Source organism: Daucus carota, chromosome 8, assembly GCF_001625215.2.
Source record: "Daucus carota subsp. sativus chromosome 8, DH1 v3.0, whole genome shotgun sequence".
Taxonomy (NCBI): domain Eukaryota; kingdom Viridiplantae; phylum Streptophyta; class Magnoliopsida; order Apiales; family Apiaceae; genus Daucus; species Daucus carota.
In genome coordinates, this window is record NC_030388.2 from 30,351,883 (window position 1) to 30,378,254 (window position 26,372).

General features: G+C 34.4%; 3 protein-coding genes and 1 pseudogene across 5 annotated transcripts; 3 read left to right on the forward strand and 1 right to left on the reverse strand.

The window, feature by feature from the left end:
* The first annotated feature begins 908 nt into the window (after positions 1-908).
* Positions 909-2,387, forward strand: LOC108197286 (probable ribose-5-phosphate isomerase 2). The gene has a single exon (XM_017364864.2). The coding sequence runs from the start codon at positions 1,371-1,373 to the stop codon at positions 2,163-2,165; it is 795 nt and encodes a 264-aa protein (XP_017220353.1). The 5' UTR covers positions 909-1,370; the 3' UTR covers positions 2,166-2,387.
* A 3,872-nt stretch (positions 2,388-6,259) lies between these two features.
* On the forward strand, positions 6,260-9,428 carry LOC108197544 (probable ribose-5-phosphate isomerase 2; annotated as a pseudogene).
* A 3,772-nt stretch (positions 9,429-13,200) lies between these two features.
* Positions 13,201-18,528, forward strand: LOC108197262 (uncharacterized). Its single transcript, XM_017364835.2, has 9 exons — positions 13,201-13,607; positions 14,026-14,201; positions 15,111-15,289; positions 16,138-16,422; positions 16,519-16,577; positions 16,680-16,716; positions 16,823-16,894; positions 17,519-17,843; positions 17,959-18,528. Exons 1-9 carry the CDS (start codon positions 13,475-13,477, stop codon positions 18,349-18,351), a joined length of 1,659 nt encoding a protein of 552 aa, XP_017220324.1. The 5' UTR covers positions 13,201-13,474; the 3' UTR covers positions 18,352-18,528.
* Positions 18,529-18,912: 384 nt separating this feature from the next.
* Positions 18,913-23,347, reverse strand: LOC108197405 (uncharacterized). Of its 3 annotated transcripts, none has more exons than XM_017365012.2 (8): positions 23,045-23,347; positions 22,009-22,276; positions 20,688-20,759; positions 20,479-20,546; positions 20,232-20,382; positions 19,694-19,774; positions 19,534-19,617; positions 18,913-19,347 (listed from the first exon to the last, which is right to left on the reverse strand). In XM_017365012.2, the coding sequence occupies exons 2-8, from the start codon at positions 22,258-22,260 to the stop codon at positions 19,255-19,257; spliced, it is 801 nt and encodes a 266-aa protein (XP_017220501.1). In that variant the 5' UTR covers positions 22,261-22,276; positions 23,045-23,347; the 3' UTR covers positions 18,913-19,254. The 3 variants fall into 3 exon arrangements, with proteins under 3 accessions (XP_017220501.1, XP_017220502.1, XP_017220503.1); XM_017365013.2 differs by having other exon boundaries at positions 19,121-19,347; positions 23,092-23,304; XM_017365014.2 differs by having other exon boundaries at positions 19,121-19,347; positions 22,009-22,273; positions 23,092-23,230.
* Positions 23,348-26,372: the final 3,025 nt, after the last annotated feature.

Here is a 26,372-nt window from a genome sequence, read left to right on the forward strand (position 1 = left end):
TTAGAAAAATTTCATACGAGAATAATAACTTTTTTAAAGTAAAATTTAACGGGCCACATAAATTTAATTTGAGACGGAAAAGGTAGGACCTAATGAATGAGTTGAGTGGAGGACAAAATGCTGATATAATTAAATGCAAATGAAAGGAATCTAGACACCCAGTGAATTGGGAATATGCGGAGAATGGGGGCTATGTTAAGCAAGGCCCATGCCTTGTCTCAAACAGAGACAATGACCTCTCTTATGATTCTTTTCTTACACACTACAAGTTCCAAAGCAACAATAATTTATATTTTCCGCCCTTTCATTTAATTTTATATATTTTTTATTTTTTTCATGAATAAATTCTAGTTTATTTTATATATTTTTACTTTTTAATGAATAAAATTTTTAATGACAAATTTTATTTAGAAACAACAAATTTACTAAATCATAAAATTATATTTTGCAGAAATATTAAAATAGCATTACCGTCTCTCAATATATATGCTCAGGGGCCGAGGGAGTAGTAATATTTACACACAACTAAATACAAGAAATAACTCGTAAATTTATTTGAAATTCTGTATCAAATGACATTATCCATCTATAAAAAGTTAGAATTTGATTTTCATTTAAAATTTTGTATTTGATAAAATAACATTATAAATATATAAAAAAGTTCAATTTGAATTTTATTTGAGTTACACATTTCAAATGACGTTTAATATTCTATATTTCAAAATTGGAGATTTGTTTAGCTTTTTATGTTTAAAGATATCGAATCATCATATATGTTACTTCAAAAATAAAGATTTAAATTCCTTATAAATACTCAAAATTTGTCGGAGGCATATAACCTCTGTAATTTCCGGTTACCGGTTTCCTCTTGGGTTCCTATCCCACCAATCTTCTTTTATAAATTGAAGTGCCCAAACACCAAAAATATGCACACAAGAGAAGTCCCAAGTTTTTCAATAACCTAACAATCCAAAACCCTACCATCACCCATTTCTCTCAATCCAATCCTCTCACCACTAATTCAATTTGCAATCTTTCCCATATCTCTCTTTTCCCACAAAAGCTTCTTTCTTCATTGTTGAAAAAGCTTCCTCTTTTACTATCCTCCCCTCTTTTTTGATTCTCAAAACCCTAATCTCTATCCCCCCTCTGCAATGCTATAGCCCTTGAGCAATTAGCACTCATTTTTGGACTCCCAAATCATCTTTATTCATAAAGATTCAATTTTTATTCATCCCCATCAATTCATTTTCATAAAGATTTGATTTTTAGTTATACCCATCAATTAATTTTCTTAAAGATTCGGTTTTTATACACACCCTTGATTTTGTTTGCGTAAAGATTCAATCTTTATTGATTTTCTTGATAACATGGCTCTTGCACACCCTCGTTTTATTGGGACTAACAAGCCAAAAGTTGATTCTTGTCAAATGGCTTCTCCACAATCACCAGTGATTTTGACCCAAGATGAATTGAAGAAGATTGCAGCTTACAAAGCTGTGGAATTTGTCGAATCGGGTATGGTTTTGGGGTTAGGAACCGGGTCTACAGCTTGTCATGCTGTGGCTCGAATTGGGGAGCTTTTGCAACAAGGCAAGCTCAAGAACATTGTAGGAATACCTACGTCGAAAAAGACTCATGAGCAGGCTGTTTCGGTGGGAATTCCCTTGTCTGATCTTGATAATTACCCGGTTCTTGATCTCGCGATAGACGGGGCAGATGAGGTTGATCCTTATTTAAATTTGGTTAAGGGGAGAGGTGGGTCTTTGTTGAGGGAGAAAATGGTGGAAGGTGCTTGCAAGAAATTTGTTGTAATTGTCGATGAAACAAAATTGGTTAAGCATATAGGTGGGAGTGGATTGGCTATGCCGGTTGAGATTGTGCCCTTTTGTTGGAAATTTACTCTCGAGAGGCTTCAAATGATGTTTATGGATGCAGGGTGTGTTGCTAAGCTGCGGAGGTTTATTGAAAATGGTGAACCTTTTGTTACGGATAATGGGAATTATATAATTGATTTGTATTTTGAGAAAGATATTGGGGATTTGAAGGTTGCTAGTGATGAAATTTTGAGGCTTGCTGGTGTTGTTGAGCATGGAATGTTTTTGGATATGGCTACGACATTGATTGTTGCAGGTGAGCTTGGTGTTACGGTCAAGAATAAGTAGTTTAGCTTTTAGAGGCTTATCTATCAATTTGCTTAGCTAACGTATTAGTATATCTATGGAAGGGTGGTAGGGATTGCCCTGTTAAATTTGGGCTACAATGAGTCAATTGTTGTATCAGATACAATCTTGGATATGTGATTGGGGATGATGTTCCGAAAGTTTTGCAAATTCTTGACATTTTTGTCTCATCATCTAATTATTAATACATTTCATTTCCAAACATATCATGGCTTCGTAATAGTTATCTTTAATCTTTTATTATTTTTCGCGGTTGGAATGTTGTGCATGACAATAAGTAATTCTTCAATCTTGTCTTCATGTGGATTGTTTCTGTTAACTATTGCCTGTAGCATATGCTTGGAGTTAACCTGTATGTTTGTTTTTAACTTTGGTTACTGGTTAACCTGTATGTTTTGTATGTTGCTCATTAATTTGTTCAACTAATACAACTTTATTATCGATAATAAAACTTGTTGTTTTCATTATCACCAATGGATACCTGTTGGTTGTTAATCAGCCTTTTTCTCTTTAAGCATAGGTTTTTTTCCGATTGAGTGCATAAGTTAGGATTGTATTGTAAGTAGAATTGAAAACGGTTGTCGTGGTAGGTTTTATGATATTTCTTGAGCAGAGTCTTTCTGGTCGAAGGCATCAGCTGGCATCAGATCTGTATGTTAGTAGTGGAAATGGTTATATTGCAGTTAGTCTTGTGATATTCTATTGTGTAGTGTGGCTTTTGTGCTATATGTTCTATGTGATGGATCCGCTCCATTCTGTGCGGCTAAGTCTTAGAAGATGTAACGAAGCAGACATTGTACATCCTATCCTAGCCAGTTTTAGTTAATTGTAGACCTAGGAACATCTGAACTACCAAAGTACCTTCTGATAGTTTGATATTTTACTGGTAGAAACTTAATTGGATTAGATGCATCCAATTAAGTTTCAAACCTCTGAGCAAGTAGACATTTTTCATGAACCACCCTTCAAGTAATACAGGTGAAGGTTTTGTTTAGACTCGCAGAAATAAACCAGCAAGCTGAATAAGTATAATTAGCGGAATCGTCTCAACTTGCAGTAATCCAAGCAATTGATGTATGTAGTAATTCAGGCATGCAGAAGAGTAGCTGTTCTGAACTCCCTTGACAGATCAGGTTTTCCCTAGCTTGAGTATCATATTGAAGTATTAGTTATCATTAGTGTCCACCACAAAAGGCATAGCAACTAGCAAGTGTTGGTTTATTTTAGATTTTAGATTGCAGCATCATATCCATTGCAATAACAGTGTAGCTGCAGTTGCACTCACTCAGCATTTGATATGGCAGAAGCTCAATTTGAATGTTACAGAATCAGTCCAGTGGTCATTATCAAATATCAACCACGTGAGTTTGTTTAGCTGAAAAAAAATAATGACTGATCGATTTCAATTTCAACCAGATTTTATAATTTGGATTTTAATTAATTTCCTAGGTTTGCTGAAACAGAGATTTATATCATAAAAGAAGTAGTTTAAATTTACCTGAACATGACATGTGAACTCAACTTGAGTTACTCAAGTAATCAACTTTCCTTGTAATAAAGAATAATATATAAAAAAGTAGTCATTAAAAATGTGTGACACTGAATTATTGACGATAAAAAGGTAAATAAAATATATAACTGAAATGAGCATTATTTTTTAAAATGTGAGTTATTTTTTTAGTTTAAATAGATCGGAATGAAATGACTGATCAAACGAAAAATATATACATATTCTTCGTCAACCTAATTTATCGTATAAATCTTATTTATATTATTTTATTCAAATGAAAATGGCCTTAATTTTACGGAATAAAATACATCCAACTTATTTACCTGCCTTAAATATATGTTGCTAAACATCGTGATTTTTGGAAATGATTTTAAGATTAAAAAGATTTATAGTACTCCCTCCGTCCCATTGGATTGTTAACATCACTTTTTGGCACGCTTTTTAAGGCCTCAATAAAATATAGCTCCATGATGTTTTTTTTTATAAAAAAAATTCTGAATAAAAGTTTGATGTCTAAACTTTTATTCAGGAAAAAAATAAATTTAAAAAATATTATATTGCTATATTTTATAAAAGCCTCAAAATGCGTGCAAACAGTGTAAGTTAACAATCCCACCGGAGGGAGTACTATCTTATTATCGGACACTGTCACTATATTTTAGTTTGAAAAAATATAGAAGTGCTCTCCTTTTCACTGTTCACTTGGCTTGTTTCGAGTTTTGGCAGCTCAGCTGTTTCAGCTGTTCCTTTCCTTCACAGCCCAACAATATCTCAGGTCTCTCCCTCCCTCTCTCTCTCTCATTGTGTGTGTTGAATTTTTAATGGTTTCTTTCTGTGAAATAGTATATGGGGTTTCTTTATTTTGATGTATGTGAATTGGTTTTTTTTTATTCTTGATATTGATTGTAATGTCACCAGAATTAATCTTGTAAAGTTTTGTGATTTTTTTGATGGCTAAACGGGGTTTCTTTGTTTTGATGTTTGAGAATTGGGTTTTCTCAATTCTTGATATTCAACTTTGAATTCAATGGCAATTGGCACCAGAATGGCTCTTTAAAATTTGGATTTTTTTTTTTTGGTTATTTATAATCGAGTAATAGTGTGTTATTTGAATGTGTTTGATGTATGGAACTAAGTTTGAGCTTATGTTTTATGTTTGATTGTGCTGAATTGGATTATTTTGTTTTCATTATTTTGTTATAAGAAATTGGTTTGGTTTTGAGAATGGTGTAGGAGAAGCAAATTTAGGGAGGTGGAGAAGTGGAATATCAAGGGGGATAGGAGAGGGTCCCTGTCAAGGATCGAGCCATTTGTTTTGGCAGAGGAGAGATCGAGCCATTTGTTTTGGCAGAGAAGAGGACAAACAAGCTGACATGCTTTCGGGATTTAAGAAATATCAGGGTGGATGGGACATTGGTAATAAGCATTACTAGATTGTGAGTGCTTTTCTCTTTAGTTATCGCTCTTGGATATATAAAGTTATGTGTGTTTCTAAATGTTTAGCTCTGTTCTGTTCTATGTTTCTCCCAATTATACTATTATTTAATTTTGTGGAATAGTTAGTGAGTAAGATAAAATATATCAGGCAAGATTCATAGACTTCTGTTCGGGAGTAGAGACCTACAGGCTACAGTCTGTGTGTTAAACTTGATGCTAGAAATTAGGAAAGACATTGATTCTTGTTAAGACCTTCCACAGCCAAGAAGAAAGAGAAAGAAATACAGTTTCTGTTAAAGTGAGAGTAATTAGTAAGAAATATGATTTGAGCTCTAGGAGAATGATTATAGTAGGTAATCACGGTTCAGTGTAGGCATATGAGGCCAGCTGTTCTAAAACACACACCTGCAGGGCACTGGCCTGCGGCTGTTGGAGTCCTCAAAACACTCACAAAATGAAAATGTAATTAATTATAAACAGAGAGGAGTGAATTCCAATAAAAGAGTAGTATTATCCTAGTTCTTATGAAACTGCACTATTCATCTATGATTATCATAGGATTTGTCTGAGAAATAATCAAATAAGGCATCACAACCTGGATTGTTTGTGAAACTTGATTAGGCAATATATGATTACTTGAATTCCCAGTCATTACCATTTACCAGTGTCATCCTTAAAGTAATCATTGTGGACCTTATCATATTTGCTGCATGAATATATATATATATATTTCTATACATATCTATATATTTTTGAAGGTCTGTGGCGCAGTGTGTATTAAATTATAGATATGTACTAGTTGTTAAAGTTGTTGCTAATTTTTAGTCATGCATTTCTTACACCGACTGTCACAAATGCATTGCTTGCTGCTTAAGTTGTATAACTCACACATATTATGCAATGCTATTACTTTTCTTGTAAGAATTATCTTTTATTATCTTTTGTATCTGACAAATGCACTGCTCTTGGTTTATGTCATTTAGAATTGTTCTTTGTGTACATCAATGCTGTATGGCTGTCATGCTGTGGGTGGAGAATTGGTATCAAAGGAAAAGAATCTCCATATTCTGAAAGAATATTCTTGATCTTGCTTATAGACTTCACATGTGCTGCAGGGTAATAATCTTGACACTACTTTATGGCCTTCAATTCTAGATACTTCTAATTTTCCTCGTCCTAATGTCTGTTTGCACTTTACTTCTTTCAATCTTGATTCGTTTTCTTGGTAAGCCTATCCGGTTGAGATTGCTTTCACAACAATACTTATTAGTTATAGTTTATCTTTTATCATGAATTACATTAGTCTCTTATATAAACATCGTGGTATACCTAAAAACAGAAATAACCCATGGATTCATAATACTTTTACTAGCAAGTGTTTGATTCAGCTAACATCACTCTTACATTTACAAAATAATAAAAGCAGGATCAATCAATTCATCTAATGCTGTTTCTAAGAGTTTATATACCGGACAATATGTCTTTTATCCCCCCAATTGCCTTGTAATATTGAAATATGGCAAGGGGAGCTGAAGACCATCGGCCCGTACTAAATTGACCTCTCATGCTTTTCGCACTTTCTTCAAACTAAGAGTTCCTTTGTTTGGATCATATATTTCTTCATGCAAGACTTTGGTGCACTGGACTTAATAATTCCATTCTAAAGACAAATTATATGCACAAAGAATCCAGAGATTATAGTTTTTTGTTAACACACCTTTTCATGTGTGCCATGACTTAGGTGATCATTTCTGTTCCGGGTTCCGTAAATCCAGCATCCCCCTCCCCCCCCCCCCCCCCCCCCCCCCCAAAATGATTAATGCATTTATCAGCTTGGGTTACACTAGCTTGAACTTGAGAACATGGCTGAAGTAGCCAAATTAAATTAACCATAAACCAATAGTAGTATGATCAATGAGTTGAGGGGATGCTAAAATCTGATATTACTAAAGCAAATGTTGGGAATCTAGAAGCCCAGTGAGTTGGGAATATGCGGAGAATGGTAGCAATGAAAGCAAGGCCAATGCCTTGTTCACCTCTCTATCTTATAAAGTTAAGGAGACCTCTCCATTGATTTCCTTTTCATATAGTAAGTCACAAAATCACATTAATTTAATCTATCATAACACGATTGTATATAAATAATTTTCAACTTTTTTTAAATATGATCATTAACAATCCAATACATTATAAAAAATTGAAGTGTTATGCTGATATTTTTCTGTATTTTTCTTATATAAGGGTGTTGTTTATGTACTGTTTATACTTTTAGTTATCTAATTAGAGCTAACTAGCTAAGTTATGACTTATGAATATAATCCAATATTATTATTATAAAACTAAATATGTAGATTTCTGGTTACCCTCCAGGCCTCCCTCCCTAGTCCAGCCAATTTTTTCCCTTATTTTTGCTTATAAATTCAAGTGCCCAAACACAAAAAATATTCAGACAAAAAACACCCAATTTTATCTATAACAAGCAATCCAAAACCCTGCCACCACCCTTTTCTCTCCTCTCCCACATTCTGACAATCCAATATTCTCACAACCCATTCAAATTTGTAATCATTTCCACATCTTTCTTTTCCCACAATACCTTCTTCCTTGATACATACATCATGTACAGTAATATTGCATGTATTGTTAAAAAGCTTCCTTTTATATCCTCCACTCTTTTTCAAATCTCAAAACTCTAATCTTTATCCTCTCCTCTGCAATGCTACAGCCCTTGTTTATTTTTGCTAAATGCTGCTATAGCCCTTTAGCAATTGCCAATTAGCAACCCATTTTAGAGCCCTTTAGCAATTAGCACCCATTTTAGACCCTTGATATCTTCATTACTCATAAAGGTTCAATTTTTATTCATACCCATCAATTTGTTTTCTTAAAGATTTTTTGTTCTAACCCTCCATTTTATTTCCATAAAGATTTTATTTTTACACACCCCCCATTTTATATCCATATAGATTCTATTTTTATTCAATTTCTTGATATTATGGCAATTCCCCACCCTCATTTTATTGGGACTAACAAGCCAAAAGTTGATCTTGTCAAATGGAATCTTCACAGTCAACTTTGATTTTAACCCAAGATGAATTAAAGAAAATCGCAGCCTACAAAGCTGTCGAATTTGTCGAATCAGATACAGTTTTAGGGTTAGGAACTGGGTCTACTGCTTGTTATGCTGTGGCTCGAATTGGGGAGCTTTTGCAACAAGGAAAGCTCAAGAACATTGTAGGAATTCCTACGTCAAAAAAGACTCATGAGCAGGCTGTTTCGGTTGGAATTCCATTATCTGATCTCGATAATTACCCGGTTCTTGATCTTGCGATAGATGGGGCAGATGAGGTTGATCCTGATTTGAATTTGGTTAAGGGGAGAGGTGGGTGTTTGTTAAGAGAGAAAATGGTGGAAGGTGCTTCCAAGAAATTTGTCGTAATTGTCGATGAAACGAAATTGGTTAAGCATTTAGGTGGTAGTGGGTTGGCTATGCCGGTTGAGGTTGTACCTTTTTGTTGGAAATATACTCTCGAGAGGCTTCAGAAGATGTTTGTGCATGCAGGGTGTGTTGCTAAGCTACGGATAATTAGTGAAAATGGCGAACCTTTTGTTACGGATAATGGTAACTATATAATTGATTTATATTTAGAGAAAGAAATCGGGGATTTGAGGGTTGCTAGTGATGAGATTTTGAGGCTTGCCGGTGTTGCTGAGCATGGAATTTGTTTAGATATGGCTACTACATTGATCGTTGCAGGCGAGCTTGGTGTCACCATCAAGAATAAGTAGTTTAGCTTCATAGTTTTGTCAATTTAATTGCTTAGCTAACGTAATTGAATATCTAAAGAGTAGTCAGGAGTTTTCTGTTAAATTCGGGTTAAAATGGTCAAATGTTGTATAAAATGTAAATCATGGATGTATGTTTGGGGTTAATGTTCCTGAAATTTTGCCATTCCTTGACATTTGGTCTCATTATCTAATTATCAATACATTCCGATGGCCAGTATATCATGTCTTTGTAAACTATCCTTTAAGCTTTTATTTTTCTCTCGTTTAAAATGTTGTGCATGACAATATTTATTTTGATATCAATCTTGTCCATGTGGATTTTTTTCTGGTAACTTATTGCTTGTAATGTTTGCTGTTTTTTTTTTGTTGGGTAACCTGTATGTTTTGTATGGTTACTCAGAAATTCCATTAACTAACACAGTTTCTTTCGGGGTAATGCAACTTCTCAGGCTTGTTGTTTGTTGTTTTCTCGGTTGTATAACTATATAAACTTTAATTCTTGTGCATTTGCTTTTTCCAGGTAGATTTTACGTTAACTCGAATCCGAAAAACTCCAACCCAAATCATATTTTGCTGGTTAAATTCGTTACGGGTGTTATACCGTCCCCTTCCTGAGATTTAATCTGGCTTGGATTTGGCGGCAGCTGCACTCACTCAAAATTGATGTGGCCAAGGCCCAATCTGAATGGTGCAAAATCAATACTGGTCCAGTGGAACCAAGATTTAGCCCATTACATGTAAGCAGAGACTATTGTCATTTTCATACAAATCTATTCTACAAAATCTCATCCCAGGGAGTATTTAGTATTTTACATTCAAAACAATTTGTTAGGTTTGCTGATTCATTTTGTTTTGTTCTTTTGTACACAGAACAAACTTTAACAAACAGAGTCGTATATCTTTAGTAATGGTAGTCTATTTCAAGTATTATCAAGTTATCAACTTGCCTTATGCTCACGTTTATAAAGTCTTCACACATATCCTCAATGTAACTAGCAGGAAAAGAAATTAAATGAAAAACAAAATTGCATGCATCACCAGATGGTTGAGTGCATCAGATTATCATAGCTATTCTAGAAACTACTTTCAATTATGGGTCCTCGTCCCTGACAACCATGTGTCAGGGACCGTTTATATAACACACACTACCAGGACCGTCGGAATTCTATTTGAAGGGTCTGGATTATCCGCGGAAGAGAAAAACTCCGATCCGCGGAAAATTATAACGGATCGGTAAAAAAAAAGTTTTCATCCCCGCCATTAAAATACAGATCTAAAGGCTCTTAAGCTGTGTGTTGGATAAGGGCTCCATAACAATCACTTGTTATGGACCAAAACCCTTCAATTATATAAATCAATCCCTTTCATTTCTAGTTTCTACTCAGCTTTGTTTTCGGAGATTTTTTTATCTTCAAGAACGGAAACTTAACACGTATTTTAAGACTCCGATAAAATAAAGGCAGCCAACATAAGAGACAAACATGAAAGCAAGTTTATTGCTTTCGGCCTAGATACCAATCCCATGAAAAAGGAGACCCTACTGCGTTTATTCATTGTGTGTGAAGTGCAATACGTGCTATTGCTTTCCCCTCCTTTCATTTTCGTCGTTAATTTTTTAGCAAAGTATCTTTCTCGTTCGTTCTTTTTACCTTGGCATGCCTTTTATCTTTTTGTTGCGATTGTTGGACCGGAAATTGTGCATAAACACCGTATTCAGTTTTAGTCAATTGAAAACTTTGTATTAAAAAATGGGTTTTGGTTCATAACAAGCGTTTGTTATGGAGGGTTTATCCAACACACAACTTCAGAGTGGTTAGATCTGTATTTTAATGATCGGGATGAAAGTTTTTATTTTTACCGATCCGCTATAATTCTCTGTGGATCAGAGCTATTCCTTTTCACGAAACCGAAAAGTTCTCATCTGCGAAAAATTATAGCGGATCGGTAAAGAAAAAGCTTCAATCCGGACCCTTATTATATAGATCCGACACGCCGGATAATGTATGTTATATAAACGGACGGTCTTTGACAAACGGTTGTCGGAGACCAGGACTCTTAAAAAATAGATATCGAAGTTAATGCGATATTTAGAATTGAAAATGTTTTGTTCCGAATTTCGGATATGATACTTATTTTAAAATTTTAGGTGGTTAGTGAGATAGTGCGATGATGTAGAGGTTGAGTGAGAAATGTACCAAGCATTTCTTAATCCCGTTAATTACCATTTAAACATATATTTAACAGTTTAAAAGCTACTGAGAATGGACAATTTGCATTTTTAAGGAAGAGAGTGCAATTTTGCCGCAAAATTACATTTTTTTAATACGCATGCAGTCTTTTTCTCGTTCGTTGAAAGAAAAGTGAAAGCAATTGGTTTGATTTAAAAAATGTCATGTCGATGAATTACGTACCTACTCCTTTCATTCGATGAAATTAAATCTAGTTTATTTTGATGAAACTAAATCTCTTAAAAAATAAAATAAGAACACGATATTTTTCGAGATATCCTGAGATATGGCCTATGGGTCAATATGGATAGATATATCCAAAATTCCGGAAATTAATATTTATATCGGATATTATATAACATAGGTTTTTTTTAGAAACATTTTAGAAAATGATATTATTTATAAAATCGAATAAAAAATTTAGGGTGACTCCTGGCCCCTGGGATGGATCAGGATCTTTATGAGATGTGAACAAAGATCCGGGTCAGGTCGGGCCGCAACTTTATTAGACGCGTTTGGGCCCCCATGTCGCCCCTGAGCCTATCTATTAATTTTGCACTCTCTTTTGTTGCCGACTCTATAATAATATGTCTATATTTTAATCATCATTATGCCTCCTAATGGGATTTTAATTAATTGCTTGCTCCGGTGTGAATCAGGAGGCAAGTTATTTTTCTTCGAAATTGATTATTTTTACTGAAAGTATACAGTTTACATGACGTGTACTTTCTTAGCTTAAATATAAATAAAATTTATAGAAAGATATATAAATGTCCCATTTAATTGTATATTTTTCTTTTTCACAGCTCGACATGCACTTTAATACTTTTATAAAATATAGTTTCATAACTTATTTTTCTTAAATTTCTTTTTCTGAATAAAAATATAACATTCAAACTTTTATTCAGAAAAAAATAATCTTAAAAATAAGTTATAAAACTATATTTTATAGGAGTATTTAAATCCGTACCGCGTCTCCGTCCTCAATGTATATAACTAGGGGTGGCAATCGTTTCGTTTCGTGTACTCAAAGGTGAAACCCGTATCCGCCCGTTATTAATTTCGTGTACCTACTTTGAAACCCGTATCCGATCCGAAACGTTTCGTGTATATTATATATAAAAATATCAATATAATTTTTAATCAAAAAATAGATTTAATATATAATTTCCTTCATAATTTTAGTAAATGTGAATGATATATTTATACTTGTATACAATTCTCTATAAATTTGTTAATGTATCTACAATATATATCCACACATACATATAAATATATACTTTTTACACAATTATATATTTAATATATCATAACATATATATAATAAATATTATGTACCAATATTTCGTATACTTTCGTATATTTCGTGTACTCCAAATGAAAACCCATATCCGACACGAAATCTATCGTGTAATTTCGTGTTCGTGTACTTTCGTGTTTCGTGTATCAAAAATCAAAACCCATATCCATTTTTTCTGTGTCGTTTCGTTTCGTGTTAGCGTGTTACGTATCAAATTGCCATGTCTATATATAACTCAAGGGGACGGAGGGAGTATATATTAAAACAAATATACTAATAAATTATAAATATTTCGACCGCATGACTTACTAGTTTTACAGTCCGCGAACAGATCCTTAAGATTTCCCCTGGCCCACTCCAAATAGACAAGATTTTAAGAAATACCTGACACCATTACGTGTTTTTTTTGTAAGATTTACGTATTGCTTTTCAATCATTTTTTTTTCTCACTAAATACAAAGCCAAAATATGTAATTGTTGTTTCATACTTTAACAAAAATCACGTAACAATAATGTCAAAAAATTACAGATACTCGTAAATCACTACAAAGAATAATACTGGTGATATCAAACCCGAATGTCAAACAACATAATTAACTCACGCTATTTTACATTTATAAGGATCAATTTTTATTACTTAAATATTAAAAATTAATTTAAAAACAAATTCGAACTCGAGCTCGAGATTAAAAAAATTAATCGGCACTTGGACGTAACATAACACACTAAACCGAGCTGAACTTTGCTTGGTTCACTCTCTTTCGTTTATTCACACCCCGCCTTTTTCGTTCCCCATCTCTTTCCCATGTGATCATATTTCTCTCCATACATACATATTTCTACATGCGTGTGTCTCTTTTTTACACTTAAAAGTGCAACTTAGCTCTTATAACAAGAAAAGAACGGAATGATGGCTAATCAGATTCTTGGATTTCTCTATTAAATGATGTTTTATGACTCTTTGTGCACTATAAAATCCGTCATTTATGGGTGTTGATACACTGTTTTTTGTAACAGCTGGTGAAAAATGAAGAGAAGTGATATTGGTTTGTTCTTCATTGCTCACTTGGGTGTCTTGGTGATTGTTGGTTTGAGTTTTTGCAGCTCGGTTTTAGCTGTGGAGGAACAGCCTGATCGAGAAAGTCTCGACTTTATTTTAGGTTTGTCATCTCTCTCTCTCCCACCCCTCTCTCTCTCTCTCCCTCTCCCTCCCCCCCCTCTCTCTCTCTCCCTCCCTCCCTCCCTCCCTCTCTCTCTCGCTGTTTATGGTTTCTTTTTGTGAAATGGTGAAATGGTGAAATGGGATTTTTATTTTTGATGTATGTGAATTGGGTTTTCTTGATTCTTGATTTTGATCACCTGGTGATTGCAATGTACAAGAGTCAGTCTCTTATGATTATATTGCAATGGCACACAAACGGCTCCTTTAAATTTGGGAGTTTTCTTTGTCACTTTATAATTCAGTACTAGTGTGTTACATAGTGTTATTTCTGCCCTGTTTGCAAATTGTAGTTGTGCTTGTGCATATCTTGAAATGTTTGATTATACTGAATTGCACTATTCTGTGATTGACATTAGGTGATACAAATTTAGGGAGGTGGAGAAGTGGAATATCGAGGGCAATCGCAGAGGCCCCTGGTCCAGGATCAAGCCCATTTGTTTTGGCAGAGAAAAGGACACGCAGGCCGGACATACTCTCCGGCTTTAAAAAATATCAGGGTGGATGGGACATTGTCAATAAGCATTACTGGGCTGTGAGTGTTTTTCTCTTTAGTTCTCGCTCTGAGAATATATATATATTGCTGTGTGCTTCTGATTGTTTATCTTTGATATGTTCTACTAAGTTTCTCTCGAATTATATTGACATGTTGTAGTTTTATGGAATAGTTGGTGGTGATTAAGCGAATATATCAGGAAAAGTTTATAGACTTCCGTTCTTGAGTAGGAACCTACATTTGTGTGTTAAACTGGAAGCTAGGAAAGACATCGAAAATATCTAAGAGCTTCAACAGCCAAGAAAAAAGAGAAAGAAATACAGCTTCCATTGAAGTGATAGTAATTGGAAAGAAATATGACTTGGCTGTAGAAGAAGTATTATAGTAGGTTGTTTGAGGCCTGCTGTTCCAGAACACACACTTGCAGGGTACCTACTTGTGGCTGAAGGAGTCTTCAGACCATTTACGGACCAAAAAGATGTAATTATTTATATATATATAAAGAAAGAAAAAAATTCAAGAAAAGTGTTGAGAGGGATTAATTATCTCAGTTCTTCTGAAACTTTACTTTTTTACTTGTGATTATCCAAGGATTTTTTAAGAAAAAGGCTGTTAGCTGGCTTGTTTGTCAACTTGGTCATGCAATATGATTAGTTAAGTCCCCAGTGCATGACCAGTATTGTTCTCCAAGTAATCGTTGTGAATTTTACATTTCTACATATTTCTGAAGTTTTGTGGTGCTGTGTGTATTTGAATATTGATTAATTAGTTGCTAAACTTGTTGCAACAAAATGCTTGCTACTTTCAGTAATGCACCTTATAAACCGCCCACACAAATGTAGTGTTTGCTGCTTAAGTTGGACAACCCACACAAATTATGCAATGCTATTAATTTTCTTGAAAGAATTATCTTTTGATATCTTTTGTATTTGACAACTGCATCTGCAGTCTGTAGGATATACAGGTATTTCTGGTTTCATTCTTGCCGTGCTGTGGTTTGTGTCATTTGGAATTGCTCTTGGTGTACATCAATGCTGTGGGTGGAGAATTAACATTAGAGGAAAAGAAACACCCCGTTCTCAAAGGATTTGTTTGATCTTGCTCGTTGTCTTCACATGTGCCGCAGCGTAATAATCTTAACACTGAATTATGGCTCTCATATCTATATAATTCTAATTTTCCTGTCCTTGTGTCTGTTTGCACTCTATTCTTTCCAATATTGATCCTTTTTTTTTTTTTTTTGGTAAGCCCATCTGGTCGAAACTTGCTTCGGCAGCAATCCTTATTGGTTAAAGTTTATCTTTTATATGAATTACAGTCTCTTATATAGACATCTTGGTAGATCCAGAAAAGAGAAATAGCCTAAGGATTCATATTTTTACCACCAAGTCTTTGTGTTATTTAAGGTCACTTTTACATTTACTCATTAATAACAGCAGTGACAATAAATTCATCTAATGCTGTTTCTAAGGGTTTATATACACAACATTTCTTTTATCCTCCATTTGCCTTGAAAATTTGAACTATGGCCACAGGAACGCTAAAGACCGTACTAGCTATGAATTTCCCTCCCCTACTAAAGTCTAAATTGACCTTTCATACTTTAAGCACTTTCTTCTGATTAAGAGTTCCTCTGTTTAAAGTATATATTTCTGCACCAGACTTCAATGCACTGGAGTGAATTTTCCTTACTATGACAGTTCACAAAGAATCCATAGAGGTGGTTAGAGCGAGAATGCCATCGGGCCTTTTGTTTACGTACTTATTTTAATGTGTGCCGTGACTTAGGTGATCATATCTGTGCCGTGTGCCGTATATCCATCATTTTCCCTTGCTGATTAATGCCTTTATCAGCTTGGGTTACACAAGCTACTTTTCATTTATGTTTTTTTTATGGTGTTTCCAGTAATTATACATACCCCAAGGCACTCTATTCAACCCTGTCTAACAATGGGCCAATATCTTTATTGCTCAGGATTGGATGTATTCTACTTTCGGTTGGACAGGATGAATTTCGTGGTGAAGCACTACATACTCTAAATTATGTAGTGAATCAGTCAGACTTCACTGTTCAGACTCTGAGAAATGTCACGGGGTATCTGTCACTTGCAAAGACAGTAAATGTCGCACAACTTTTTTTACCTTCAGATATCAAAGATGATATTGACAAGCTGAATGTAGACCTAAATACTGCTGCAGAAACACTCTGGGAGAAAACAGATGAAAATTCGATCAAGATCAGAAGGGTGTTTGATGCTGTGTATGATCTTGTTGACTTTATAAATAGTAGTTTCAGTTGGTCTAGTGTGTGCTATAACCTCCTGTCCTAAGCTGATTAGCTATGTGTGTGTTGCAGGCGATCAGCTTTGATTACTGTTGCAGCGGTGATGCTTCTTGTTTCCGTTCTGGGTCTTGGTATGTATTACTATACCCATCAGCCATCTTCTTTTACTTTTCCCCTTAAATATATCTATCTTGTCAGTATACTGATATAGTTAACTATATATCTCTCTGCAGTTCTGTCCGTGCTTGGTCATCGACATGCAATTTACATGTAACTAATCTTAGCATTACCTTTGCTGAATGACTTAATGACAGCACTCATAATTATATCTCTTTATCCTCTACAAATTTCTTACTTTTTCAAAATTGCAATGCAGATTTGTTGTTAGTGGATGGATACTCGTTGCAGTTACTTTCATTCTTTGTGGAGTTTTCCTGATTCTCGAAAAGTAAGTTACCAATATAGTTTTAAATATACACTTCAAAAACCCAGTTTTTGGTTCAACTTATAAATACACTAGTCACTATTACACTTTTTTCAATAGCTGTTCTTTTTTTCCAAGAGATGGATGATATATTGGTTTTCAAAATTATCTCCAAAGATTTTCGCGCATTTAAAGATATGCATATACTTGCTTCATATCGTATTCGTAATGATGAAGCATGCATTATGTTTGCTCAATTAAGCATTTCAGTTTAGAATCTGTCTATTTTGTAGTGCATTCAAATATTTCATCTTTGGTTAAACTTCTGCAGTTAGTTATGTATCATCTGCTGTAATAGATTACAGTATGCAAAATAGTGTAATTTCTGCTTGTTTTACATGGCTCCACTTTGTGATATCAGCTGCTGCTTGTTTTATACGACTCCATTAGCTATGCATTTATCCATCATACACATACTTATCATATCCTGTAACTCATTGCTAAAAGGATTCCTGCCTGTGTAGACCCTTTGTTCAGTTTGTTATCTGGGTTCTAGACAGATATTTACACTTAATTAGAAAAACAAAATAAGCTCAAAGCACATTGAATTTCTGATGCTGAGATGGTAGTAAATGAATTGTGTTTCAGTGCAATTGCTGATACCTGTGTGGCAATGGACGAATGGGTGGATCACCCCCATGCTGAAACTGCTCTTAGTAATATACTTCCATGTGTTGACCAGAGAACGACAAACCAGACACTGATAGAAAGTAAAGAAGTCACCAATGCTATTGTAGATATTGTGAACGAGTTTCTAGATAATTTTGCCAACTCAAATCCACCTCCTCAGGCATATCCCAGTTATTACAACCAGTCAGGACCTCTTATGCCTCATCTATGCCAGCCATACGACTCCCATCTGCTAGATCGCCAGTGTCCACCTCAAGAGGTTTCCATGGCAAATGCTTCTCAGGTATGTAGTCTCTTGTTTACGTGCCTGGAAATATTACTGTAATAGGTTTCTATTGGAACACATCTGTTTTTGTTATAGGCAGCTGAACTTGTATCCATCGCTTGTACATTTTTAGGTTTGGCAGAACTACATTTGCACGTCATCAGGATTTGGTGTCTGCAGCAGCGTTGGAAGGTTGACCCCAGATATGTATGACCAGTTGGTGGATGCAGTCAATGTTAGTAATGCCCTTCAACATTACGCCCCTATATTGCTTAGTCTTCAAGACTGCAACTTCGTACGTGATACATTCCATTCTATCGTACTTGACTACTGCCCTCCACTAGAACACCGTCTCCAAGTAGTTAACGCAGGACTCGGCCTAATCTCAGTAGGAGTTATGCTCAGTCTTGTGCTATGGATAATCTACGCATACCGCCCCGCAGAGGAGGAAGTGTTTGCTAAGAGTCCATTAACACAAAAAGGGCAGCTATGGATCATCAAGAACCAGAGCTCAGACAACTGTTGAAGCTTAGGAAAATACTTTTCGCTCTAGTGTTGGAAGCGTTGTTGTGTTATGACCCATCTCAAACTGTTGCAAAGCAAGAGTTTGATTCTGTGGTTATTGTATATTAGGATTATATAATACTAGTAATTTTGAACCTCAAGGCCTATACATATTATGGAACAGCGTGTTCATTGTTAATCTGGTCTTTCAACTTGGTTTATAAACTGATAAAGATTAATCAAAGACATGGCCGGTCAAAGACCGTGCTAACCTTGTTTCAACGGATTAATACAGCGATAATCTTTATGGCATGTTCGGGAACTTGAAGCTTATTTTAAATTCTGGATTTGATCAACTGTCATATTTGAATACACAAAAAATGTTGGATTTTAATTTCATTTGAAATCCAGGATACTAGTATAAAATCGGTAATCTGAAATGACGTCTCAAATTATGTCATTTAAAATCCAGAATTTGAGATGGCATACATGTTCCCAAACATAATCTTAGCTCGAACACAAAATCCGCTAAGATATTACATTGCCTGCTTACTTTCTGTAAACTGGTAATAATTACGCTTAATACACAAAATCCACTAAGATATTACATTGCCTGCTTACTTTCAGTAAACTGGTAATAATTACAACCCGGTTCGATATTTACGGACTCTATAAAATCTGAAAGTATGATACACAAAATATCCACACATACATATTATATGGAAACCTGAAGGGTGCCTGTTCTGTATCTATGGAGAGCATGCTTTCGAGCTCATCCTGTTTTGTTTATAAAGTCTTTTAACTAAAACCTAAACTTGACCAGTTATGTTCAAGTTGGAGCACCACTTTCATGGCAGCCTTTAGTGCCAAAAGAAACCAGTCACATCGACTCAGCTTGTTACTTGAGATTGTTGTAACAGATCCATCATGGAACTTGAATGCTTTCGGGTTGATTCTGCAAAATTGCCGCATCATCAGCTTCTTCATCATCAGATCGTACCGAGGATACACTGGTAGCCTATCAACGACCATTTAGAAAAAATAGAACAAATATGTCAGTTTAATCCCTCGCAAACTTTAATCCTTACAGATTCAACTTTATCTACCGTGATTTATTTAAAATAATCCTTGGAGATGTGACACAAAAGGAAGTATGTTTTAAAGTGATTGCAGAAGTTGGGTCAGCTACAGTTTGGCAAAGTACCTGTCGTTGGCGACGGCGACCATGTAGAGCTTTCAGTATGATGTAAACTGGGAGAAGGATCCCTAAAATTCGCAGTAGCGGTAACTGAAACAAAGAACAGCAAAAAGGTTACCATAAGGAAAAACTGGCAGTTGGCACTTTTTGAGCTAGTTTCTCTTACCACAAACAATGGGAAAGAGAAATTATCTGATCCTGTGGCAAAGATTGGAACAGCATGCCTTAGAATTAATAGGACCATGAACTGCACAGAAAAAGAAACATATAAAATTCTGTCAGAATGATGTAATTGATGATAGACATCAAACTGTGTTGTTGAACCAAACATTCCTTCGTCATCTATTTTAGGGGACAGTGATATTTCAAATGTCAGATACGTACTAATAAGATAAATTTAGCAAATGCACGATATATCTTGAACCAGTCAACGTCCCTTAATTATGGAACAGGTTCATTATCGAAAACCTTTAAAATTAAACATCACTTGAGAGAATCAGTTCAGGTTTTCCCCCCAACAAAATCCTGAACTGACTTGGCCAACTTCACTTTCCCTCATTTGATATGTATTTATTTCACCTTGAATGAAGTATTGGACTGGTCTTATCAAACACATGTTAAAAAAATATAATGATTTCCTAAATATCACTTATATAAGGAATTGTGTCACTAATTACTATGTTGAGGTAAGAAGAGATACTTACAATTGCAACAACTAAACGAAAGCATATCAAATTTCTTGATGACGAATCTGCATATTCATCATATGTAGGACTGAGAAAGTTGCGATGAGTTGAAACCATGGCAACCAAACGGGGATTATTCAAGTCACGCCTGCTAATTTGCCAGCTACCCCTGGCACAAAAAATCAAATGGAAGATTCTTCAAATTTCTGATCATGGAATTGTATAAATAACAATTTCTTAAATGAATCAAGATAAAATAAAATACCTCAAGTTCATTGGGATGCCCCCAAATCGAAAGAGAGGAGGTGGTGCTGTGTAGTTTGGGGTGAATTGCTGAAAATTCATGAATTTCTAACAGTCAGAGCATTTACAATTACATAGGCAACAGGTTTGAAAAAAGTTGGAGCAACGTGTGGAATAAAAAAGGGTAATAGTACGAATTTACTGGTCAAATTAATGCTAAAAAAGACATGCCTGATGACATATCTCGCACATAGTGTTACCCTTCTCGTTACACCACTTTTGCACACATCTGCGATGAGCATACTACAAAAACAAAGTAAACATGAGCTTTAAAAGTTGCCAACCATAACTTTATGGATGCACGAAGCATGGAAACAATATTAACATTCAAAGAATTAATTTACATTATCTTCTAAATAAGAAAAGTATATCAGCTTAAAGCAATTCTTATACTAAAACAGGCTTTAGGGGAAATTGCATTTGGCAACAATGCAAGTTCTCGATGAGTAAACAAGTCAAAGTTCTGCATTACACAAATGTTCACCAAACTTTACTTAAGATCAAAAGACATCGAGAGGCAATCCCATTTCCTTTTGTTTCAAACATTTCATTGATTGGGTGAACTTTGGCATTTCAGGATGAGGTTCTGTTCTTAGTAAGGGGTGGCTGTACCCTAAAAGTTTCCATTTGTGCATTGTTAGGTCCTCCTTGAATTACTTATTTTCAACATGCCATACTTATTTGCATATTAATGGTACTTAGTAATTAGTATTAGTTAGGTTAGTACTTTCCTTGTTTAAAAGGTCCACATGAAGCAAAGAACAGTACATCACGAGAAGGGAGTAAAAATAAGAAACTTAAAACAAAAGGGAAGTATATGTATATGTGTATATATATTTATGGAGAGATGGAGTAGCAAATAAAAGACTAGTTAAAGGTCCGGTAAATTCTTTAAAAGTAAGTAGAATTTCAGCCTACCACTCTTGCAAGGCAACTCAAAAATCTGAAATATAAACAGAAATCAAATCAAACTTTTCCACAACAAATAAACTCCACAATTACTTGGCACAAGCTGGCCATTTCAAATTTCCCAAATCTCCTCAACGTGTATATATGATGAGTGTTCGTAGTAAGAAATTTTTACTAGATAAAGCAATATGTTGATGTCAGAAGTATTAAATATTGCATACAAGTTGACATACATGCAAATTTGCAAAATATCAATCGTCATTTCACTAATCTGTGGACCAGCGAGGAATTGTGAACTTTATTGCAAAAAAGTTGTTCTAGTAATGTTTTTAACATGTAAAGGTCAACACAATTTTAGTGAAACTTCACCCCCACTTCATCCGGCTTCAGAATTATATAACAGAATGAAAATATTGTCAAAAGTAGAAAGGATACCAGGACCAGCATTAATCACAATACAAATGTTACTCTAGAGACTTAACCTGATATGTGAGCCTCCAGAGTCATACATGCGAAATGAACACTACTCTAAAAGGACAATGCAAATACGCAATAACAATAATCAACATGTAGTGTAACTGACCTTCAAGCTGCCACGGCAAGAGCAAGGTGTCTCCATTTTTGAATCAAAATCCTCATCCTGGCATATCCTGCATTCAACCACTTTCCTAGGAGCGAAACCAATTTCAGAATCTGAATGTGAAGCACAATCAATTACAACATCATTGTTTTCTGCGGATCCTGATTGTTTTGATGGGTTCCTGCTCTCAATTGCAGCCTCCAAAGTGGATTCAGTAAGCAAGCGATCAACGAGCAACACAAAATGGTCCCCCATTCCCAGATAACACCTACTGAAAATAAAATGCAACCAACAAACTCAGTTTCTCGTCCCAAACCTAACTACATCATCCAACGCCAAGTATTTCAACAAAAAGAGCACAAAAAACCTACTTACTCATATTATATAAAGGCATGTGCTGTGTGTATCTATACATATAAATACTAGGAATCTCCATAAAGTAGAACTATCATGTGAATTTTATACCCAAAACAACATACAGGTTTTAAATTAGTTTCTAATTGAGTTGAAGTACTGAAAAGCCCTAAAAGAAAGCTAAAAACATATTTTACCTCCCGACCAAGATCAAATTCAAATTGAATGAAGCAACAAAGTTTTAACCAATACAATCACAACGGTGCTTGAACCAATTTACTTATAAATAGCACAGAACAAAAGATAAACCCAAGCTTCTAGGATCAATTACACATATCACAAAAAGTATAAAAGTTTAAGTTGGAGTTCCACCCAAAAAACAAATCAAAGCTAGTAAACAAGCAATGGTCTAAAGACATGAACCAAAAATAAGAGAATTGAAATTTCACATAAAGTACTCAGCTTTTTCAATTCTCTCCCCTTAAAAGTCCCAAAAATCAAGAAAAGCACCTTATTCAACACAACAATTCCAAAGCTTTATAAACACACAAAGATTCCAACAACATACAAGAAATTGAAACAAAATGAGACCAACCCAGATGAGCAAAACTGAAACAATAATCAAACAACATAAAATCATCAAGAAATAAGCAGAAAAAACAAAAGGGTCATCATAAAGACTTACAACAAGGGGGATCTATATGTTTCAGCTAAGAAAGTTTTGATCTTTACCCTTTTCTTGGCCTGCAAAATCACTCTATGTATGTTCAAATTGAAGCAAAGAGATGGAGTATAGTGATTTTTGTGAAATTTAAAAGCTACCCATTAACCTAATACATATCCACAATACCCATGTATATTTCTGTTACAGTACTATGTATTATGTATGTGGAGTTTTGTCCTATGTGCTTGAAAATGTTGTCAGTGTTTGACACAATTGCATATACTTACAAGGGGTTTGTATGTATATGTTTGGGGGAGTTTATGTAGAGGAAAGGAGAGAAGTGAGGGGAGGATTTAACGGCTAAGCCGGTCACTGCGGCCACGATTCTTTTTTTGATTTGTTTAATCTTTGGAGTAATTTAGATGATCTTGGGGCAAGATTGATTAAATGAAGTGGAGTTGTGAATTTATTGTGTGAGGATTAGTATGATTGGATAATCTTTCTTTATTAGAAAATAATTAATGTGATATTAATATGTGTGGGAGGTTTTTCGAGTAAAAATTTGTGTTCAATTCGTTTCAAACTTATAAATATTATTAATAGTAATAACATTTCAAATCGTGAGAGCATCTCCGTCAGCTTCCCTGTATGGTGTCCTAAATTATTAATATAAAGAATATGACATAAAACACAACTCCAGCAGAATCTTGACCATTTCTTAAAAAGTTAGAATGCCCACTCCATTCCTATTTTTAAGGATTGTGGAACCATTCCTCATACTATTTTGAACAATAAAATATTCACTTCTCTCCTTTTCACCCTCTTTCCCTCCTTTCTCTCTCCTACTTACAAGTTGAATATAAGAGCATCTCCAGCCGTGTCTTAGTGTCTTCCTTATAAATATTATAAAATATTGAATCCTAATAATTTAGGACAAGATTTTGTATTTCAACTCCAACAATGATCCTTATAATTCATTCCTTATTATTATTATAATAATAAATTTGGAAAGAGATTGATAAAAGATGGAAGGAAGAGAGAGAAAAATAAGTTACAATAAGAGAGAGAAATGATTTTTTTATCAAAGAAATCAAATAAGGCATGGCTAGTGGTGCCTTATTAATAAGGCATGGAAAGAGGATCCTAGTGATTTAAGGCACCTCTACGACACTGCTGGAGCACTAATTTATGTCACATTCCTTATAATTGAACTTAGGACATGAAATAGGGAAGCTGCCGGAGTTGCTCTAATATTATAATAATAATAGGGAATAGAAATATGGAATGTTGTTGGAGTTTCCATTCAATAAAATGTAGTAATCCCTTAAAAAATGAATATTTTATTATATATTTAAGGAACATGTTAGGACTCTGCTGGAGATTCTCTGAGTACCAGTATAACTAGATAAATCAATATAAATTAGTAAATTCTAACCGTGTCTCTTTCATTTCTTTATAATCTCTTTACATTACTCGGCATGATTTTAAAGCGCATGTCAAACATAATTTCATAATTTAATTTTTAAATTTTTCCTTTTATACAAATTTAAACATTAAAATTTTATTTAAAAATAATTTTTTTTTTTTTTTGAAGCAAAGGTGTTAATCTAATAACAAAAAGCCATACGGCATCTACACCAATGATCGAGTCGAACAAACAGTAATTTGCAATCGCCTGTTCTCATAAGGAGACAGTTAAACGATATTTTGAAGAAAATGTATATACAAATACAAGTACCCGCTTCATGCATCCTCGTTGAATTACTGGTACCCTCTTCATCATGCCCTGACAGAGCTATCGTTTGAGCTATCGACCAAAACGGCGATTCCATACAAACTTTCATCACCAAATCAAAAACCCCGCTTACAATTAAGAAGCCAAAAACAAAACTCTCACCAGGGAGAGAAAACAACCTTAGATCTTAAGCACAACCACAAAAACAAGAGAAATCAGACTGAAAATCCACCCGCTTGAAAACAGAGAAGAAAGACACCGAAATCTCCGATGGTTTTAGATCTAAGAATTCTCCCGAGAATAGATCCGGAGCAAAACCACAAAAACAAGAGAAATCAGACTGAAACTCATCCACTTGGAAGAGAGACAGTGAAATCTCCGATGGTTTTAGATCTAAGTTTCTCCCGAGAAGATGTATTATTCAAAAAACTAGAAAGAAAACAAAGCAATCAAGTGATTCAGGGTTTTCCACCGGTGAAAACCGATGGAAGCCCCAGACGGCTATGACAAGAAAGAGGCTAAAGAGAATTAGGGTTAAGGGAGAAGCTAGAGTTTAGTTGATACTTGTTTATACGAGAAGACTAAACTATATTAAACTATATTATACGAGAAGACTAAAATACGTGTCGAATTCTCATCTCCCATGTAAACACTTGAGGGGACAAATGGAGTACAAATCAATACAAACAAATCAAAATGTAACCAATCATTCCCGATTTTCCTCAATTTATTTCGTGTTCATTAAAATCTCAATAAGACTCTGGACAGATCACACCGATGCTCGGACAAATTAAAGAACCAATACTGACAGTTTTAATGAGTTTAAAATAAGTGCTTCTTGTAAGTTACGACTTACAAGTGATTAGAGTATTTGGGAAAGAAGTAGAAGCCATTGAACAAAAGTTAGTATTCTCAATTTCTTATAGTTTCTTGTAAGTACTTCTTGAGTTTTACAACAAACGGTATGAATTAATGCAACGGTATGAATTAATGCTTGCAGGAGCCGGGCTTTTAAACCCGACCAAACACCCTAGTGATCTTATATCTTGTTTATTAGATCCTACTCAAACATTGTCAAGACCAAACTCGGCATCTATATTTTAAAACACACAAACTTTTCAATTTTTTTAAAAATATTAATCTATGTTTACTATTTAGTAATTTATACATAGGTTGAGACTCGGTAATTATAAACCTATTTATAAACTTAATTTCAGAATAACGAGAAATATATTGAATTTGTCGAAATTTTGAAATAATTTTGTATAAACTCAAAGTATTTGTTCGAGAATGAACTCAAATTCAATTAACATGAAATGATTTTATTAATTTGACGAAGAATTGTAGTTACGTCAATCACGAAAACTCAACATCGAACTCATACATTAGTATTACTTATATTAACGTTGAATGAGTAATTTAATTACGAAAACGTTCATCCTTATTAATCGAATTTATAACTCAAAGTTTTCTTATATTTACATCGTATCCTTTATTCCAAAAGGACCTTAGTCACTTCGATCGAGGAGCTCTTTGTAACAAGATAGAGTAAAAAAATTGAATTTTTGGAGTTAAGAAGCCACTGTAACAATTACTTTCATTCTTATTTTGTAC